Source organism: Malurus melanocephalus, unplaced genomic scaffold (genome assembly GCF_030028575.1).
Source record: "Malurus melanocephalus ecotype Western Australia unplaced genomic scaffold, MMel_1.1 scaffold_17, whole genome shotgun sequence".
NCBI classification, from domain to species: Eukaryota; Metazoa; Chordata; class Aves; order Passeriformes; family Maluridae; genus Malurus; species Malurus melanocephalus.
Window position 1 is genome coordinate 1,552,943 of NW_026623249.1, and position 21,952 is coordinate 1,574,894.

The 21,952-nt window shown below is 40.7% G+C and overlaps 1 protein-coding gene across 14 annotated transcripts in view; it reads right to left on the reverse strand.

The window, feature by feature from the left end:
* RBFOX2 (RNA binding fox-1 homolog 2) overlaps positions 1-21,952 on the reverse strand; it is a 170,059-nt gene that overhangs the window by 29,292 nt on the left and 118,815 nt on the right. For 12 of the 14 annotated variants that reach the window (XM_057387329.1, XM_057387353.1, XM_057387337.1 and 9 more), the window contains 2 exons: positions 19,731-19,877; positions 7,887-7,940 (listed from right to left, as the gene is read on the reverse strand). In XM_057387329.1, the coding sequence (XP_057243312.1) occupies positions 7,887-7,940; positions 19,731-19,877 (201 nt within the window). The remainder of the gene's footprint in view (positions 1-7,886; positions 7,941-19,730; positions 19,878-21,952) is intronic. The other 2 variants (XM_057387361.1, XM_057387311.1) reach the window with 1 other exon arrangement.

Below are 21,952 nucleotides of genomic sequence, written 5' to 3' on the forward strand. Positions count from 1 at the left end.
AGTGCACTGACATCATGAGAGAGCCAACATGACTAAGTGGATTAGGATTTTAACTAGGAACAAATGGCTTCTTACTACAGACAACTGTGATGAGATACTCTTCATGCCATTAGAGAGAGTGGATCCAAACAAAAAGCAGTGTTGCATTCTGCTTTTAGGGTATCTTAACAGCAACAATAATTGGCTCCTGTGGCCTGATACAAAGCAAATACTGCATTAATGTAACAGGGAGTCATTTCCACTGTCTCCAGTACCCTTAGGAGCAGAACAACAAAGCTTACATTTGATGCAATGGAAACTCCCTGCCAATGTTAACTGAAGAGTGAGGTGATGAGAGTGCTCAACAGCTATCCTGTCAGGGTGGGGGCATGCTAGCCAGGCAACCTCCCCTTCATGCACTTGGGGTCAATATGTATTTGGACTGGACAGCCCAAAAAACAGAGAGCATCTTGATTTCTAAGCATTATTAGCAATGAGACACAAGCAAGCCATTATTCTTCAAGTGTTTTTTAAAGGTTTTTACAATACTCATCTTAAAGGGCCCAAGCCATTTGACAAGATGGCCTTTATCATCCACAGCTAGGTTYCCATCACAAAACTGTCACAGATTTGCAGAACACAGGGTGGGGATTGTTTTTTTGGGGAGGKGATTTACTTTTTTTCTCCCCTTTGATCAGCAGTAATAAAGGATCTTAGCCAAGTACTGCAATTCTGAGACCAACRAAAGCACTCCTTTGGGCTCCAACCCAATAATCTAAAGCTTCAGATAATGTCATTTCTCCATCCATAAATAAAGCCCTATATAAATAACAAATTGATGTCTTTTTCAGAACAGAATAGGAATTCCCTGTTTAAATGAATTAAAATCAGAGCTACAAAACACAGGGGCTAATAAAACAGCCCAACTGCATATAAATCTCAAATATGTCACAGAGAACCAAGGGGTTGCAGGGGGGTGTTATAGCAAAGCTGATTATGAAGGAATAGGGTATGGTGTCTGCTTCGAAGAGCTCCTACAGAGAGGGGTAAGCCTGAGAAACAGAGCAACACCTTTCCCTCTGGTTTTGTATAACAGGGAAAAAGCATCTTTTAAAGGTTGTGGGAGGAGGGGAGGTAAAGACTGCAAGAGGAATCTCTATTTCCCTCTTCTCTTTTTACATTAAAATTTCTGTTTGTTCTAGACAAGCCTGTGGAGACCAAATGAAATTTATGTCTTCAGTGATGATGTGAACTGAAAGCTGGAGTGCAGATGGAATGTAATTTTTTAGACATTAATCTGTGCAGGCTAGAACCAAACTAAGACTATTTTAATTCACATCTGTTTGCAATTAGTGAAGTCTGTATGGGATTTTTAAAAACTACATGATCATTAAATACCTTCAAATGGAGTAGGGATTTTCAGTATTTTTATTAAGTTAACTGAAGGTAGCATACAATCCACATACAGACTATACAAATATAATTAACAATGTGAATTAAATCAGAATTAATCTGATTCAGAACAACATAACTAATTAACCATATTTTATTGACAGATCAGTCCTTAGCTTGCACAACTCTTTGTTGAAAACCATTTAATCTCAATGCTGAATTAATGCTTTACATAGTTGACTATGGCAGGTAGTATTTGTGTCCTCTTGGTTTGTTATATTAATGTATCTCTTACACATTCAAATTTTCATTAGGAAAAACAGGTGAGCCACACTTGACTTTTTTGTTATTTCTAAGTTTAAAAACTAGCAATTATATATATATATATATATATATATACACACACACATGTTTTTGATGTGGGAGAGGAAAAAGAACATACATATATTTTTTATTCCTTCTCACAGATGACCTGTAAAGAATAGGGATTAATTTGTACCTAAATATATATGCAACAAACAATTCTCAGTTTTCCCTCACCAAGGTTGTCTTGACCTTGAAAGAAAAAAAAGAAACAAAGCAAGAAAAAAARGATGTGGCAGGTATCCAATATTTACTGGCTTAGCTTTATAGCAGGTACTGGATTGCTCCATAGTAATAAGTATGGAGCCAGAAGAAGGGAAGATCCTGAATGAAAAAAATACTTAGGTTTCTAAAATTTAGATTATACACATAGTTTGAGCTTAACAATGCTGTTATAACAATGAGGCTGAAATTCTCAACAGTTCCTCCCCATCAGCAACCGCCATTAACTTCTCCCATGCAGAAGACAAGTTTAACCCAGCAAACACTAAATTCCAACAAACATTTTTAGGACTRGTGAGTAATTTATAGTACCAGACTAACCCCTTTTTACCCAAAGGTTTATTGAAAGGGCCTGAAGAGACCGAGTAACTGTCACCCTTTTAGTCTGGCCTCAGATTCTGCAATAAATAACAAGCAACATGATGAGCAGTGGAAAAAAATGTATATATATATATATATAGTATTTGAACGCTTCCATCTCTGAAGAATGAGAAAGAAAATTTACCATGTAACCGTAAAGGGAGAAATCAAAACCAGACGGTTCTCCTGGGTGTGGCCAGAACACAGAAATTAAACAAAAAACAACAAAAATAAAATAAACTAAAATAAAAAAAAATAAAACCAAAGAAAACTAAACAGAGCCCCTTGAAATCCATGCATTTGTTAATCCTTCATTTGTCATGGAGTTTAGACCAGTCACCTCAGCAGCAGCGTCTTTGCCTTGTACCACTGGAGCACACAGCCAGCAACCAGCCTTGCTGTCATATGCTGCTGTGCTTCTTTCTAACCAAGTTTTTTCTTTTTTCTTTCCCTCCCTCCTTATTTCCATAATAAACTTTTAGAAGTCTGAAAGAAATAGCCAAAGATGCAGCATTTTAGGCTACCTGCTTCCAAGGCATTGGAAAGAGTAGGAGGGTTTCAGCTCTTATCCACCTGAGATGAGCAGGACTGAATGCACCGACAGCAACACAGCACAAAATCCAGAAACACATTGAAGTCACACACACAAATGCACCCCTCAAATTGGTGAAAGAATCAGTGTAAACCAAGCTGCCACCATTTCAGCAGCTCTTCCAGCTCCTCCCAGCCCCTGTGCCACAGTTCACATTAAGGCACATATATGTATAGAACCTGTGTACCTGTGCAATCTGGTGAGTCAGATGCAGGAATCAATCCGACTCAAATGACTGTACGTGTATCTTAAAAAAAAAAAACCTGCAGGGCTATTTTTAAGCTGTATCATTTCCACAATCCAGTTTACGCTGCTCTACTGCCAATCTCTGCTGGGCAGAGAGAGCCTAGGGCTTCGGAACACCTCCAGCCAACTCAGGACAGGGGATTCATGGCCCAGTCAACCCCAGGTGTGGGCTGCTCCTCCTCCCTTCAAGCGACCCTGGATCTCACTGCGTGGTCTGTGAGGTYAACAAGTTAAAGTGGCTGAACATGAACTCATTTGTCTCTCTGCTGCGTCAGGGTCTTGCTAATTCAGCACCCTAGATTCAGTTCCCAACAGTGAAACGAGCACTACGGGGAAGGCATTCCACAGGGGCAGTAAATCAGCTTATACCAGGAAACCATCAACTTCAGCCTCAAACACCAGTTTAAATAAACCAGTTCATAGTATGAACTAATTGATCTCTTTAGTTCAGTACTGCAGACTTCAAGGCATGAAACCACTGAACGAGGATAAAGGTACACCAGTCATGTCTCCTTCATGCCACTGGCATTCTAAAGGAATTCGGTGACCTGAGAAAGTGATGCTGGTCACGAGTACTAAATTTGCTTTTAAACTTCATTCTTTTAATAACACTATTTGAATTTCTGGCTCAACCGATGAAATCTGAACAAAAATTATTAAGATAGAATTAAAATACAAACAAGACCTCTAATTCATTTTATGTAATAAGGGACTTTCCACTATGTGGAAACTAGGCCCGGAACAAGAGTGGCTCAACTCAGAGCACCTAATTCATTTAAAGAAGAAATAAATGCACATGTAAACATACAGTCTTTAAGGTACCACTACCAAAACCTACATTCACATTCTTATCTTAACCTACAGTTAATTGCAAGCTTAAAAATCCACACAGCTTCCACATAAGATTTTAGTTAGACAGGTGCACTTACATAAATCCAAACCAATAGGTGCAACTTCTCTTGTAATCTAGTATACAAATAATTTTTTTAATAAATATGAAGCACTTCTAGGCACTTCAGTCCTATACTAGAACTTAAGAGATCTGGGTCTCCCAAGTAGAAATCAGTGAGGGACATAAACTTACAGTATCCTGAAACCATAAGTTCCTTTCAACTAATATGAACTCTTACAAATTAGAAAGCTCAAAAAAACCCGAAAAACCCCTCCCTATTCATCCAAGATTTTGCTGTGTGCCTATAAACTCCTGGTCTCTGAATGTCATTGAGGGCACATCTTGGATGCCACACGGTACACAGCTGGTGAACAAAGAGCTTGGATTCCCTTCCCCTGCAGCTTTACAAATGCCACAGGGTACTCATTACACAGGCAGACTAAATTAATTCTGCAAATATGTCCACTTGTTCAATTCAGCAAAATACGCATCTAGAGGATGCATCTCCACTAACAAAAGGAGCAGGAATCCTCTCGACTTCCTCTGGAGGTGTTTATTCACGGTTCAGTGAAGTGCGTGATAAACTGCAACCATGGACAGAATGCTATTTAAAGGCACTTACACCAGTCAGAACTAGAAATATAATGGCGAACAGGAAAAATGAAAYAAACAGCTAGTTTGTTTCACTGCTCTGAAAGCAAGCTAAAGAATCCAAACACATCAAGGGAAGACTGACATCGTTCTATTAAACAAGAATAAAACAAAATTAAATTCAAGGAATGTTTAAGTTTTTATCTTTTTTCTCACATACAGCAAAGCAGTATCAGCGTGAAGTCTACCAGGGCCCATATGATCCAACTAAACAGACTGACTCTAGGAAGAAACTGAATTACAAAACAAGAATTCACATTGTTTTRAGAAAAGATTCAGCAAAACTCATTAACTGCCTCCTACACTGCTGTGATACAGGAAGTCAACAAATACAATTTCTGAAAGAACCTGAGGTGTGAGGTGGCTGTGATGGACACAGCCAGCTCTGTCTTTGGTCACCAAACTTTGTAAGTACACAGAGATGCTGAAGATACAGCCAGTTTGACAGTTTCCTCAGGCTGTCGAAGAAAACTGCCTGGTCATCTCAGGTGGATTCAAAATGAAGAATGCTACCTGAAAGCTTCCTCCAGTCCCTCCTATCGACCATCGATATGGTCGCGATCCCAATAGAATTTTCCCACCCCAGCTCGGCAGGGACAAAGCGCTGCTCAACCCATAGTACACTGGGTGGGGGCAAACCCAGGGCAGTTTGGGATTTACCACTGTACCTTTAAAATATTTACAAAACATATATACAAAACACTACAACCCTTAGGAACCCAGGGAAAGGAAGGGAGCATTGAGAACACAGCACAGGGCAGGCAGCATCTGCTTTTGGATTCCCAAGAGAGAGAAGGAGGAGGAGAAGAAGAGAGAGAGGTTTCATATCATTAGATTAGAATGTAAACCACAGGGCAGGAAAATGCATTCAGATTTTTTTTCCTATGGTGGAGGAAAAACCCAAGAGTGAGTGAGTGGCCTCCAGAAAGATCCATTTCCTTTGCTTCACCATCAGATCACCAAACTGCTGCTTTTCCATTATTATGTGAATACAGGTGCTTCGTGCAGCTACACACCRCTCAAACACTGGGGCCTCCCATTTTCATGCTAAGCAGGAAGAATCTTGCATTCTTTTTAAAACAGGAATTATTTTGGGTGAGAAGGATGCAAAGATACCATGAAATAACTCTTCGGCTGTTTTCTCATTCTATTCAGATTCTGGACATCCCTCAATACAGGCTACTAGTTTTGTAACTGCTTTTTGCTGCAAGATGACAAAAAAAGCAGTAGAAAACTGCATGGTTAATAAAGACTAGAAGAACATGTCTGCCTCCTTTTTTTCAAACATTTATTAAGAGTTCAGGGTAAAATTAATCAAAGAACTCTTCAGCAATTATTTTTGTTTTAACTGAAAACCAGAAGCCTTGGGCTTTAGCAACAGCACAAGAAAGTATTTTTCATAGTCATAAATCAAGTCTTCACAGAAAAGCCTTCAATGTCAATGTTGCCTAGAAGGGAAAGGGCAGCCGTGGGCGTTTAATACACAGGGGTGTATGGATGGGAGAGAGAGAGCGAAGCTCATGTGTGGAGAGGAAAACACTGCTCTGGAAAGCACAGGCAGTGGGATATGAAGAGCAGAGCACATCATTTTGCCAGGCCAGTTATTTTTGTTCTTTCTTTTGCAATTATATCTGAACAAGTAGGGWTTTGATAGAGGCCAGAGGCTATTCTCAAACCCAAACAAAAATGACTAAAATCAAGAGTAATTCACAGATAGCTTTGGCCTATAAATATCAAGAGAGCAGCAGAGAGCAGAATAAATCTTTACAAACTCAGCACAGCTGATTGTTTTGGTAAAGCATATAGGTTTTTAACCATTCAGGGAAGTAAACTGCTCTAACTAAACCATATAAACATTTACTTGTTCAAACTGTCTTGTTTAAAAGCAAAACAAATGAAAATCTTGGTATTAAGCAGAAACAGAGGATGGGGGGAAAGGGCTAAAACTCATTTCTTTCATATACAGATCATCAGCTTTCTGGTTTCCAGCTAAAACAGGGCTGCAGAATTTTAGAATGCACCTTGGGCAACATGGTTGGAAATTTGCAGAGGGCTGTGAACATGAACGTACCCCAGAATATATGTTGAAGCAAAGAGGCCACCATAAAGACTGAACCTCAAATCCAAGCAAAAGGCATAGACTCTAAACCAAAACTGCTTAGCTGAATTGCAACTTCAAAACCTTTCGTGTGCATGCACACATGTGCACACATGTGTGTGTGAGGAGAAGGGAAATTTTGTTTTAATTGAAAATGGGAATCTTAGCATTGATTAAGTCAAGCAGARTATAGACATGCACTGTGCAAGCTTCCCCCATAGAGCTTTGGCAATGCACCTCGCTCCTGACCTGCAAAACTCACTGCTATTCCAGTGCTGAACCTCCTGGGCAGAGAGAGAATCACATCAATTTGTCATTGTGGTGATACTGGTTACGTGATGAGAACCAATTGCCAATTAGGACAGAGATCACTGAATCTCTCTGCAGCTGATCTGAGCAACATTTGAAATTTCATCTCCAGAGAAATAAATTACCATTAACCCTCAACAAAGCCTCCCTCTTGATATATCTGCAGGAAGAAAATAGGAGTGTAAATGCAAATTCTGTGGGGGAGGTCCACATGGGCAGAGCAAGTGGAATGAGGATGCTTATATTAAAGCATCAAATATCTCAAACATGAAAGRTCAGTATCTCAGAAGAGCCAAGTAAGTGTTCAAAACAGAGTAAATAAAATCCTTTCACATATGAGATATGACACTTTTTCGATAGAAGTATTTTAATGCAATGAAAATGGCAGGGATGGGGGTGAGTTTGCTTTTGTTCTTACAGTCTCCCATCACACAAAGCTGTTTTACCTTATTCTGCCTTCCTCATTGGGCAGCCATTGCCAGTGCAATGGGAAAGGGTTCGTATGAGGGCCCAACTGACTGACACTCTGTTTATTCAAAAGGCTGAGGAACCTGATCCCATATTACAGACAGGAGTGTCTCTAAGCATTTGTACATGCTGCCCAGAAATTATCATGCTCAGAGTCTCGAGTCAGAGGGAACAGGAGACAGTCCCCAAAATAGCTTTTCCCTTCCCCCATCACACTAATTCCTGCTGATATCTACAGAATATGTTCTCTAGGCAATGAACTGCCTTTTACTCTGCAATCAAAACAAGAGAAGTGGGTACAGAACAGGACTTACCTTCGAGCCACGCTCATTAAAGATTATCTCTACATCAAGGATTTTTCCRAATTGCTGCAGAGAGACAAGGGAAAAGAAAAAAAAAATCATTTTTGGTGGTCCATTTTTCCTTTTGGGGGGGCTGACTTAGTGCAGAAAGAAAATACAGAACAATTTCACAGTTAAAAAAGATAATGAACACAGCACCCAGGCACTAGGACACTCTCCCCTTTGCCCAGCATTCTTAAAAGAGTATTTGCTCTTTTTTTTTTTTTTTTAATTAACATTTGCATTCAGAGTCAAATGGTATAATACTCATTTTGTGGGTGCCCTTCTTGAAAGGTTTGTGGCCAAATTTGAAAACATGGAACATTTACAGCAGGGAGCCATGATGGCTAAGGAGAGGCTATGAATATGTAAAGCAATAAAAAGTTACCAAGTCCCTTGAACAAGTATTCCACAACTGTCTGCAAGCAAATAAAACACTTCCAACAATTTTAGCTATAGTTTCTGTCTGCTTCCCTTCTCCATTCTTAAAAAGGAGATCTTGGTTCACAGATGTTGTTTTTACTGTTTCATTATTTAAGCACAATACTTGATCCTCTATTCATCCCAAGAACAATTGAATTCACAACATTCTACATCACACAAGTCTGAATATGCTAATGTAAACATGCATCTTCCTTGAAACCTCAACATCTCAGCATCTTAGGCTTGATCCATGCTGGATCCTCTTTTGACCACTTCTGTGCCAATCACAGCTAAAATACATTTTCTATTTCTATCCCACACTTGGTGTGGGCTTGTCAATAAAGGAGATTAACCGTTGATTGCTTTTTGTTGTCTTTGTTGCATATGGCTTTGGTACTGCCATGAAAGAAATCAGTCATGATTGTCATGATTGCTTTCTTGGTAGGCTATCTTAGCATCATTACATGACTGGGGCTGAACCAAATTTAACAGCTTGTGGCTGCTGTCCCTGCTTCTTTGTCTTTTTYTGTCTGGCCTCAGTAGCCTTCCAGAGCTGGCCCCAGTTTTCATTTTCATCTGTAGATAAACTGATATAACTCAACAATCCTGCAAAAATCTAGCCCAAGAAAAGGAATACATACAAGGATTCTGACAATCTATAGATCTGGAGCAACTTGAAGGGTCAGTGAGCATTCCTGCTCAAAGGAGCAAAAGGGAATGGAAAGCAGCACACCCTGCCCATGAGCAGGATCTGGCCCCTGCCAGATCAGAYCAGCTGCCTACCCTTGCCACACACACTGGAACACCCAGGCACATGATAAATGCAAATGCCAACATTATTTTCAGAATATTCCAAACTACCAAAAAATACCATTTTCTACCTCATTAGGATCATCTAAGAGAGAACAAACTGCGCAGCTTCTGGTGCATCATTATGCCATGCCATCTTCTCCTTTTGGCACACCCGGCTGGGCCTGGATGCTTGGGCACTGCTGCCAGCGCTGCCTGCCAGCCCCGCTGGGCTGAGCTCCCTGGGCAGGGCTTCCACACCAAGGGGAAACCCCATCCTGTGCATTTAACTTCTTGCGGCTAAYGAAAGGCCGGTGGCAACACTGAACACGAGAGCTCTGACCTAGCTGTACCAAAGGTGACATGGCCCTCCATGCCTAGGAGATGACAGAGGTACATCGTTTCCTAGACGAATTAAGATCYTGCGCTTGCAGCAAGCACAGGCTTGACGTCTACTGTAATGTGCTACATGCATCCACGCAAACTGCCCCAATCTCTTTTCTGCCCAGGAGTTGAAGGTGTTTGAAGAGGTAAGAGGGAAAGACCTCCTTGGGAGAGAGAGCAGAGATAATGGGAGCTAACTGCTGAATGGAGGTTTGCTGGGAAGGGGTTTCCTGCTCCACAAAATTCTCTAAAGAAAGCAGGGCTGTGAGGCAGAAGGACATGTGATGGGCTCTTCAAGGCTCTGCTGCAGCCATTGGCACAGCTCCTCTGACAGSTCTTAACACCCGGACTCTCACCCTCACTGCTGCAACCTACAGCAGGACCCAGCACTAGAGGAACTTTTTTTTGGTAGCATGCCAGAATTTTTCTGAAGAATGAAAGCAGGAGAAAAAGAATTAGTTCATTTTAACAGTTTATAACTCCTTCAAAACTGAATCTCATTTAGTGGAACATAAAAAGGCACTTTGTTCTCTGATGGTGATTCGCCTACCAAATGTCAACAGTCTACTGCAAACAATGGAAGTTTTAAGAACTCCTTAGTGAAAGGTCACAATCTATGTATGGAAAATGCTAGGCCATCTAAATACAAGGGTCAACACCAAGTGCTCTCATACTAATTTTTTTAAATCATGTATATACAAGCATATTTGTATTTTTCAAAAGACAGAGGGTCTGGCCAAATAAAACAAGTCCCATGCTTAAGTCATCCATGAGGACTAACCCTCTAACCCTGAAGACATGAATTACTGTGCTCAGAGACTCGATTAGTTCATTCAGTGATTACCAAGAACTTCTACTTAAAACTCTGCACAGCCTCTGGAGAAGGCATTGCAGGACTACCCATCTCAAATGCTCCCCACCATGACTTAGAAAGCTTATCACGTAACCAAGAAGCCAGCACTCCCCACCATATCAGGTTGCGCAAGAAGCCACCACCATGAACTGCTCACACACACACCATGTGATGGAAAGATACACACACACATACTATTCCAGTCATGACATGGCAAAGGAGCTATAGAATCTTGTTTTGTCTTAACGGTCCCTTCCCTGGAATGAACTTTGACAAGCTTTTACTTATTTTTAGTAAAGCAGGTAAATGAGAATCACCCCCTTTACAATGGTAGCAGGGTGTGTTGGAAGAAACAGCTTTTAAGAGGCATAAAGATATGAAGAGATAGGAGTTACAACCAGAAACTAATTTTCTTGCTTGAACACAATCTACCTTACCATAGAGGCAAGGGCATTGTGCAGGAAAGGTATATGCATGCCATGTGTTTCTCTTCACCCAKATGACATGAAGGCAACAGATTTTTCCAGCTGAGGCCATAGCTACATTAAACATAATAAATTTGACAGATCTGGCACCAGAAAGCTTTTGTCTTCCAAGGCACTGACAATTTGGTACGGCCCCTCCTATATGCTCTGTTCCAGCTGGCCCTGACTCCTCTCCCTGTCTAAAGGTTTCAAAATGAGCTCCAAAATGTGCCAGACAAATAACTTAATCCTAAAGATGCAAACAACAGGGAGAACAAGGCAATTTCTCTAGAAATCATGGAACGACAAAAGATAATGAGAAACATCATGGGATAGCCTCACATCCCTACAAGAGAACTCCATAYGTCCAGGCAGTTTTACCAGTCCTAAAAAATTCCCTCAGAGATGAGTCCAGTGAGCTACATAAACTTCAAAGGTGTTAAACAGCCCATTCTTAAAGATAGTCAAAATTAAAAATAGGCAAGAAACCAGCCTCCTATGCAGGAAACTGTGGGGTGCATGAGCAAGAGCATTTCATAAGCAGGATAGATCCATGTTGCAGAGACTTTCCCTAGGTCCCAGCTCCATGGGATATACTTTCAACTAAGCACAGCTGGCCCTGCCATAGTGTGTATTAGACAGTGCTTAGTTATAGCAGCATGGGGTCTGCCAGAGCTACACTGCTATCAGCACATGAACCTCCTCACCCAAGCTGAGTCACATCTCTTCCAGCGTTGGGGCCAACTCTGTTCAGCCAAGCTACATCACTATGCTTTGCTAATGAAGATGGAAGCATCGAGGATTTATAAACCAAAGCTACCACAGTTTACCGACTAAACAGATAATGAACAAGAACCAAGCAGCCCTTACTAATGCTGAGCTGTTTCCCAACAAAGCACATTTTCTAAGAAATCAGAATTTAACAGGAAGCCATACAAAGAGCACAGATTTCTAAAAAGATTTAAAGACCACAAACCCCCCCCCCCCCAAAAAAAAAAAACCAACATGATGACAAACACAGTTTCTCAGTCATTTGTAATTCTCTAAATCACAAATAAAAGATTTTCACATGAAACAGTGAGATGAGGATGAACAGTACCAGAGGGCATCACTCAGAGATCCTAATACCAGTCTAGCCTCCAGGTCTTCACTTCCATCTCCTTGTGCCTGCTTTGTGCCATTCCCCAGAGGTGTGACTGCAGTGTAAGCTGGTACTGCTGCTGAAGAAAAGATACTTGGACCCATGCCCACAAAAGCAGCATACATTCCAAAATCATTTTGAGAGTACTTAGCATATAGACTGAACCCATATGAAACTGGGTCAATAAAAGACAACTCCATGTAATTTTACCTGGGCCTTTTATCCAATTAAATCCAGCTACAGCACTGCGCTGTTTACTAAACGACATTCAGAACAGTCTTGCTGCAGACTCTCCTAGTAACTCGCAAGAAAAACCTAAAAAATCTGCGATAAATATATGATCCAGTCATCACTGCCTTCTGGCAGAGGGTCAGTAGAGAAGTTAATAGCAGAGAGCTTTCTCAGAGCAAGACAGACAGTACAAGAGCTGCTGGCAGCTGCAAGGGCACGAGAACTCCTGCATGCCATGGCCATGCAGACAAAGCACAACATTCAAGCAGCACTGAGCACGCAAGTCTTTTCAAAAAAGTGGTTTCAGAAAACACCCAGATGAAACACATCAATAYAATCAGTAGCACCTCTCATAACTCTAACCAGTGCCAGCAGGAACAAAGTCCTGTCCTGTGACAGGGCTGGAGCTCACTCTTATCACAGAAGAGCTTGGAAACCAGGAAAGTCACAAAGAGACCACTTTATGTCAGGATATTTGTGCTCCAATACTGGCACATGGGACTTGATACATGCAATTGGTGGCCAATAGTACCAGATGAAAAATCTAAAATACATCTTGATATCCAGAAATCAGAACCTCCTCCTTCAGGTATACAATCAACTGAGAAAACAGAGTCCTTTTCACTGACTTTGCTATTGTTGTACTTCAGRCCCCAATGCATCACCACCTGCAGGTCAGAACTTCTTGTTCTATCGTATTATTTACCTATATACCTTAACACTTAAACAGTACTTCTTCCATTGCCAATACTTGTGTATCACTAATTACTTTCGTAATTAACTTTATTTACTGGCAAACAYAGACTTAAAATTTACCAAATTCTTGCTGACAAAGAGCAGTAGTCAAMTTTGTTATTGCTTTATCCTTGAGCTATAGGCTTATGGAGGTGTTTTGCACTCTTGACACCAGAACGAAGTTGGATGAGAGATTATATCCACTGGGATATTTTAGGAAGTGCAAAGTGACAAAATGTGTCCTCAGAGGCCAAGATCTGAGGGCTGCAAGAGCTTCCAGAAATATCTGAGCTTGCAGAGTTATGTTGCTTGGGTCATACAAAGCAGAAGTCTACCACAAACATACACCATGAAGAACCTTGCAGTAGATATGAATTATGCTTAGAGAAGAATAACATTACCTGCCTTAACATCCAATGTAAAAAAAAAAGTAGCTATCATTCTGTCACCTGTAATAAATTACATTATTAAAAACTTCATTAACTGAAATTAATTACATGTGACATAATAGTCACCTTTATAGAAAATATCTATGGGTAATTACTGCTGTAGCTGATAACACACAAAACCCTTTTATCAATTGGGCGCTGATTATGCWCCCAAGCAGAAAGAGCTAACAGTCTACAAGTAGTAGCTCGGATTGAGCAAGTTTAAAAGAACACCAAAACATTATCTTCATCTGAACCCAGAGTCTGAAAAAATTCACACCCTTACTAAGTCACCTTCATCTATAATCACCATCAACACTTATTACACTCAAGCGAAGAGCATTTCCCCACAGTAAATTCTAAGATACAACAATTGTGACTCATACTGTTGCTCTTGCAACAGGTAAGAGCTTTTGTGCAAGGACATTCATATGAMCTACCAGAACAATCCACTTGCACGCTTTTGTGGAGCCAATTCAAGATTCAGCTAGAGAACAGAAGGATTTTCCTCTTGCAGGCTGTCCAATCTTGCCTCCACCTTCACCAGGAGACTCCAAAGTCCATCCAACTCAAAAGTCCAGAAATTACCAGACTATCCCAGCCAATTTTATACTGGGGGGAGAGGAAACTGCTTGAGAGAAAGCATGAGAGGAAGGGCTGAAGGTGTCAGCCATGAGGTACCAAGCACGGACACTGTCACAGCACAAAGCTGAAAGGACTAGAAATGCGTTGAGGGGAAACATTAACTTTTCTTCTGCATACGCAGTCCAGGAAAAAAGGAGACAACCTACCAGCAGTGTAGGAGAACACGACTACCATCATGTCAGAGTCCTCGCACACATTAGCCAAAGAACCTCTCTCAGAAAATGAACAGTAAGATTTTGCAAAATGAGTTGCTAATTTGTTTTTAACACTGATAGCAAATCTTCTTTTCCTTGGTAAGCTGTTCCATTGTTCAAATAAGYGTCAATGACTACTCTTTTTCTTATTTCAAAGGTAATTGTGTTAAATCTCAGCTTCCAACTGCAAAATCTCATGACTGTAAACAAGATTTAAACTCCCTGTTAGTAGGTGTCACTAATATATAGGTATTTACATAGAAATTATATATCATCTCCTAACCTTTCCTTTTTATAAGCTGAATAAATAATGTACCTAATACTTTACCTAGTTTTAAAAAATCATTCACCTTCCAAGTCATAGCTTATTTTTTCTGGTCTTAAACTGATCTCAGAATTGAACAAAATTACATAGTCACAGTCTTCTCAATTTTGAACATGTGCAAGATCACATCCCTCCTTCAACCTGATAGTTGCTTCAATAATTCAAAGGGGGTTATCTTCAACAATCACTATTACTCACCCAAATCAGCGTTTTCCAAGGAAAGCTTTCCATCTTAAGAGCACAGAATGGTTCTCATATACTCAGTACTCTGCAATGAGCTGTATCAAACACGTTTTTGTTGGATTTATCCAGGCATTTCTACTCATGCTTTAACCTTACATTTCTTCTTCCTCCTCCTCAAACAGTTTTTTAACTGCAAACCTTACTGGCAAGGATTTAATTGTACTGTCTGTACGGGTTGCTACAGATACTAAACAGGACAGCGATGAAACAGACCCCTGGGGAAACTGACACTAGAAACAGTCTTGATCACAGCTGTCTCCCCAGTAAATACTACTTTTTATTATCTATCATTAAAGAGGGTTTTAATCTCTCTAATGTGTGTTGTGCTTGAGATTACTATTATTTTTCTTTAAAATCGGTCAYTCAGACAAATTCAGTTGGTTGAGCGATGTTTCACTACATTAGTATTGCTTTGTACAATCTTGTCAAAATAGACAAGACAGCATTTGTCTGCTGAGATGTGTATTACAAAGTCCTGTTAAACAAATACTAACACGTTTCTTCAGATTCTAATGGGCTTTTTTAAAACTTTCCAAAATCTTTTTTTTTTGGATCAACATTCAGATAGATAGTTCTTAGCTCTTTGGGTCATTCCTCTGGGGTTTTTTCAACAGTGAATCTTGGTGGGCAGTGTTCTACCATTCTACAACTTCCCTAATTTACAAGAATTGACTAAAAATTTGCATTAATGAATAATGGAGCTCCTTGCTTTAGCTATTATCTTTGGACATATCTTATCTAGATCTGCTGGCTTCAAAATATTAGTGAGCACTGTCTCATCCTCCTCTGTTATAAATTATATAGAAAGCCAAGTAAGACAAAAAATACCTCCTCTTAAATTCTAAACACAATCAGTTGGGGGGTCTTTTCCCCCTGTTTGATTTTTGTTTTGCTGTTACTTATGGGGTTTTCCCTCCAAAAAACACAACTACTTCCTGATTTTATACTGTAACCATACATAGACCTTTTATCTTTGCATGTAAAAGAACGGATGGGTTCTCTGAATTTAGGTTACCGGTATCCGTGACTAGCACATACCCTTTTTTCACCTGCTTCTTGGCTCAAGTTTGCAGCTATATTCACTGCTATTTACTTCTTCCTCCTCACCTGATGTGCAGAATTCTTTGAGTTTTATTAACCACAGTTTTAGAGACTGTGGAATCATGATGTTTTGGCCATCAGTATGATGCTGCTGAATACTTTATGGCTTCCATCAATACTTGCCTTTTAAAGGTACCTTCTTGGGCAGTTATCCTGCCAATTGTTTAAACTCCAAGAAACAGACTCTTCTAAAGCTCCTTACAGTGCTGCCTGATGCCATATTCTGTTTGCACAAAGCAAATACAGACAAATAACAATCACTGGTACCTAGGCAACGGTGGGATTTCAGGTCATCTATTAACTCTTCTTTATCTGCTAGAACAAGGTTTACTATTGATTTATTCTACAGTGGGTACAGAACTGTGTGCATTAAAAAATGACCTATTCCTTCTAGAAGCTTTCTGAAAGTCTTTTCATTGGCCTCATGAAATGTCAGGTAAATATTACCTGTTTTAAACAGGCTATATTATTTGTTTCCCTGTAAGATGCATATACATAAGGAAATGTTTGGTCCATTCCCGAGGATATCTCAAGGACCTGTTAGAAACACATTAAACTGAGAGATTGCTGGAACCCAAAAAATTTGAATTTCTTAGGAAAACCTTATGTTTGCAGCTTGGCCAAATGGTGCAGGTTTAGAAAGCATTATGTAATATGTATTTAATCACATGTGGGACAACATGTCTCAAGTCCACCTCTACTCAAATCTGGACAAAAGCATTAGATATTTTCTGCGCCCCAGGACTGGGCTGACCTCTCGCATGCTGTTCCATCCTCGAGGGGACTTCTTTACTCCCTCCCTACCATCACATTTATTTCTTCCTCCACRGCTTTACTGTCTACCCAATTCCTCTCTTTGTACAGTAGCTTGGGAAAATCACTCCAGGCAAGGATTTTGAGTCTCTCAGATATGATGTTGAGGAGATGTGACCTGACACACAGAAGGAAGAGGGAGAAGATGGGGCTTACAGGCTAGTCACAGCTGAAGACTCAGACAACCGTAAGTCCCCTTTAGGAGAAAGGGTAAGTTTCAGTGAGTCACCCAAAGAAATGCATCCTGATCCTGAAAAAGAAATAGGAGCAAGCAGGATTCCGAGAGCATGCTCTCCTGCTCAAGGCTATGAGCATGCTGAGAGAAGCAGCACTGAAAGAAAAAGGAAGACGTGTGAGAATCATTCATTATTTCCTTGGCAAAGTTTTCTAATACAGAAAAATGGCACATGGGGTATTTTGCATCCCAGAAGATGAATACTCTTCTGGCAGGCATAGCTCTCAGCAAACACAGGCACAGGTGAACTACCAAAAGATTTTACAAGGAATATATAATTTACCCAGTTAAAATCATATAACTGTGCTGGAACTTCAGACAATGTTTAGAGAAAAAATAAACACCAGAATAACACCAGAAACCAATTCACATAGCATTATTTCCCCACCCCTCCTACAYGAGCATTATATAGGCCTAAAAAAGGACAGGAAATCTTAAGGCAAGTAATTAGGCTGCATTTTCTACCAGTCACTCCTTAAGACAGCAGCTCATTTAAATTGCTAGGGTGTCCCAATCTACAAAGCATAGGCAAGAGTCACTAGGACAGGGATGTCCTTGTCATTTCAATTTCATCCATGCCTCCCACACCAGGAGCACAGGGCARAAAAGTATCAAGGTGAAGGAATGTGGAAAGGGCTAGTTGTCTGTGAAGCACCAGGAGAAGGGACAGCAATGGGGAACAATTTATGGAAGTGATGCAGCTCCCAGGAGAGGGGAGCAGCCGTAGCACAGAGAAGGACATGATAAATACAGATTGTAGCAGGTGGTCCAAGAACTGGCTGTGATTTCAGCAAGCATTTGTCCAAACCGGACGGAACTGCCTACTGCACAGCTCTGCAATAGTAAAAAGCAAGCTAAAAAAAAACCACAAAAGCAGAGCAAAAGATTCAGCAATCACAGACTGCCAGGAGATGAGTTTAATTCTGAAAACTTTCCTATAGACAGCATAAGAATAATCTGAGGTATGAACAATACAGAAGCAAACCCAAGCCTCTTGAAACAGAATCACAGACCCATAGCTGTGCCTGGGCATTAAATCCAGAGGTCATTTAGTGCATTCCCTGCTGACAGCAGGTGTAATGAGGTTTGTTGGCTAAGCTGTGTCAAGCCAGATACTTCAAGAATGGAGGTTCCACAACCCATCTGGGCAACATGTTCCACTGTTAAAGCATCCTCACAATAAAAACAAAATCTTACAGGTATCTACTTGATAAATCAAAAGCAGAGAGGCCCTGCAGAGAGACCTAGACATATTAGAGAGCTGGACAATCACCAAGAAGTTCAACGAAGACAAGCTCCAGATTCTGCACCTGGGATGGGGCAACCCTGGAGGTACAGACTGGAGAATGAAATGCTGGACAGCAGGGCTGCAGAAAGGGACCTGGAGGTCCTGGTTGGTGGAAAGTTGAGTACGATGGAAGGCCTAAAATTCACTCTAGTTGAGTATATTAACAYCTCTGTCAGCCCATTTCTCCAGCCTGGCTAGGTCTCTCTCAGTAGCAGCCTTGCCTTTTTGCATTTTGATCACTGTTTTGTTTCTTTTGTACTGTCCAAGCTCCAAACAAATAAGCCAAATTCTTCTCTTATTTACAGCATTGAAAACCATGAATCAGACACACTTACAACACTGCAACCCTACTCTGCATGCGAGAGTGTGCCTTTGTGCAAGCATACACACCCACACAGATGGCTCAGGAGATGCAGCTGAAACAGAAAAACTGCAGAATTGGGAGGAGCAACTGGCTACGAGTGAGGACCAAGGTATATACTCAAAGGCTAAGGTGACAAGAGAAACCTTAGCTCTGGGCTTTTCTGACTTGGGATTCTTTGGACTGCATCTTAAAAGAGCAGCTGCTGTTAACGTAATAAATATTTCTAAAGATTCTAAAATATGTCATCAACCAAGGGTCATACTATAATCATATCATATCAAGCAAGTCATATATTCCTGATGATGGTGATAACATACAGACAACTTCACCTGAAGGTTAGGTCATAGGCACATAGCTCATTTATTGCTGTGTTCACATGGAATGAGTCACCACATATACTCACATAAACTCTTCCTCAAAAAGCTTATAAATCAAGAATCATGAATAGCATCCGAGGATTTGGGAAAGCAAACTATTTGGTCAAAAGAAACAATGTATGTCAGATGGTATTTTACACTGTATATGATTTGTACTAGCTTTTCCACATGGAATTGCTGGTTGGCAAATAGTTTGCAGCCATTTTTAATCAGAGAAATGGATCACAAGGAAAGACAAATACTTCAACATGTTTCTATGCAACTGAAAAACAGTGCTTTGCAAGGGATATATTAAGTCAGCGCTTAATCCTGGTCTTTAGTCAGAAATACGATGAAGTTTCATTTTGTTTTCTTTCTTTCACAAACCAATTGTTAGATTACACTGAACACTGCTGCTCAAAGAAGTTGTGGGCTGCCCCAAAAAGCTGTGCATGCCCCATCTCAGGATGTTTTCAAGACTAGGCTGGATGGAGCTTTAAGCACACCTAGAGAATAGTGTACCAGCCCATGGCAGGGGGGTTTGAACTGGATGATCTTCAAGGTACCTTCCAACTCAAACCATTTTATGATTCTACAAACATCTTAAAGGGAACACTGTTATAGTTCTTAAGTRTATTTACCAGCTGAGTTAAACACAAACCAATAGTCCTAATCCTGCAAATGTATTATAGTGTGTTGACTAAACTGAGGGGGAAGGGCTTTTCATTCACACAAATACACAAGTACCAGATGTCCCACCTGTGGAGGAGACTCTGCCATGCCTGAAAAGGTGCTCATAACTTACCCCAAACATTTGCCGAAGGTCAGGATCTCGAAAGCGGAAGGGAATGTTAGACACATGAAGTCGTTTTGGAGTGGATTTGCTCTCAGTATTCTCACTGCTCTGTGTCTGTGATTGCTGTCCATCTGTCTGTGCCCCTCCTTCTGTCTGCTGAAATCAGAAAAGACAAAAATGTGTGCATGAGCAGAAATCATACGAATTCCTGTCACACGCCTTGTCTACTTCTTTTTAGGCGTTAGCACTACGCTTGCAATTGAGCTATCTAGCCCGTGACAATTAYTTTGTTAAAGCCAGTTGCACTTAACAATTAATCTGTTCTTCTTCCCCTCCCTTTCCATGAGCAAACAGTAATGAGATCTCCCCTCCCTCCCCTCCTATCATCTTTCAGCTCAGAAGATTTGTCTTTGGTTTCCTTAAATTGCTTCTTCTTTTTAGCCTGTTTTTTCTCACTTCAGCTGCCAGCTGCCACCATATGAAAACTCTAATGAAGAGGTGGGTCTTTGCTATCCTGGAGCTGGGAGGTAGTGCCGCCACTCTAATCTCATGTGGCAGGATGTTCATGCAATCATCAAAATCCCACAGCTGAAGTGGCAGCTCTTCACCGGGCCAATACCAGAAGTGCATCCCCAGGCAAAAYGGCATCTGCTCTGTTTCCCTTCAGAGAAACATTACCCCAAAAGAAGATCTATAACTAAATGGTAAAATCCATATAAGAACAGCTTACAGATGTCTCTGATTAACTTCTCACATACATTTAAGTGAGCCCAGGAACAGGAAACAGTCATCACCACTGCAAGATTTATAAAAACTCCAAGTGCTGCTTTTTGCTACCAATTCCACAGCTAAGAAAGAGAATTTGTTCCATTGTTCCAAAGCGCTGACTGGCATGGCAAAGAGAGCTCAAGGGCTACACAGGGGTATTTGTTCACAGAAAAAGTACAAGTAGCAGGCCGAGGAATAAGGGAGATCTCTGTGCCAGAGGAGAGACTTAATGCCTGCACCGACATTACTGGCAGAAGAAAGGTAAGGAACAGAATCTCAGCCGCTTGTGTGGGCTTAGACTGAAAAGTGTTAAAATTTGAGCACAGCACTAAATATAAAGGCAAGGCCCGTTTGCAAAATGGCTTGATGAGAAAATGGCATTTTTTGAACTTTACTCAGAAAAATGACCTCAAAACCTCAGAGCCACAGAACAAAGCAGACTACAATTCAGTTGGTTTTACTGCTCTTATCCTCTTCCAAGTGCATTCACTGACAGGCCAAGGTATTTAAAGAGCACCCACCCACTCACTCTATCTCCTGCTGCTTGCCTTAGCCTCCTAGGAGTCCAACTTTGACTACCTGTGTGATGCGCTTTTAAGTGTCATTTCAACTCTTTAGATGCCAACCTGACTTCTTTCTTAACCCATCAAGTAAAAAGAWGTCCTACAATAAGGCAAGGACTGTAATTGCTAGAGTCAATCTTTTTAAGACACTTTCAAGAACACATGCAGGCCTTAAAGATGTAAGAGTAGGGGTGGTTTTTTTGCTGGTTTGGGCCCTCTTTTTTCCCAATTTTAAATATGCAATTCGTGTACCTAAGATAAAAGAAGTGTGAGGGGAGATGCCCATAATGATTCCCCAGCCACTGACTGGACTTGCTAGCCTGCTGTGCACATCATTAAAAAAAAAAAAAAAAACCACTTCACAAACATTTGGAAACATCTCTTCACAGATAAAAGAAACTGGAAATATTAAGGAAGTATCTTCTGACCAGAAATAACACTTACAGACATGACCTTGAACTTGTATATTGGTTACAAAGCAAGCAAACAGTAAGCACAGGGGCCTTGTCATGCTGAGGGGAGCAGAGGCAGCTTTCCATTACATTTCAGTAGGGCTGCGCATACAGCACATGTTTGATCTAGTTAATACAAATTAAACTGTAACAGGAAGACTGACAATACTGCTTTGATGAGCATCTCTACTTCCCATACCAGTGCAAGTCTCAGGAGCAGCCCAGTTAGAATGAAGTGTTTTTATTTGTCTGAGACTCACCCATCCCCCAAACATTACATATTCAAAAACAGCTTCAGAAACTTCCTTTTGATCTTATCCAAAAGCTGTCCCCCCGAAAGTTCCCCCTCTTCTCCTTCCCTCACCTCTATGACAAAAAGGCTCTCCAAACCTACAGAGAGTACACCCTGGGGGAAGAATCGATGGAGCTGGCTTGCAATTAAACCACA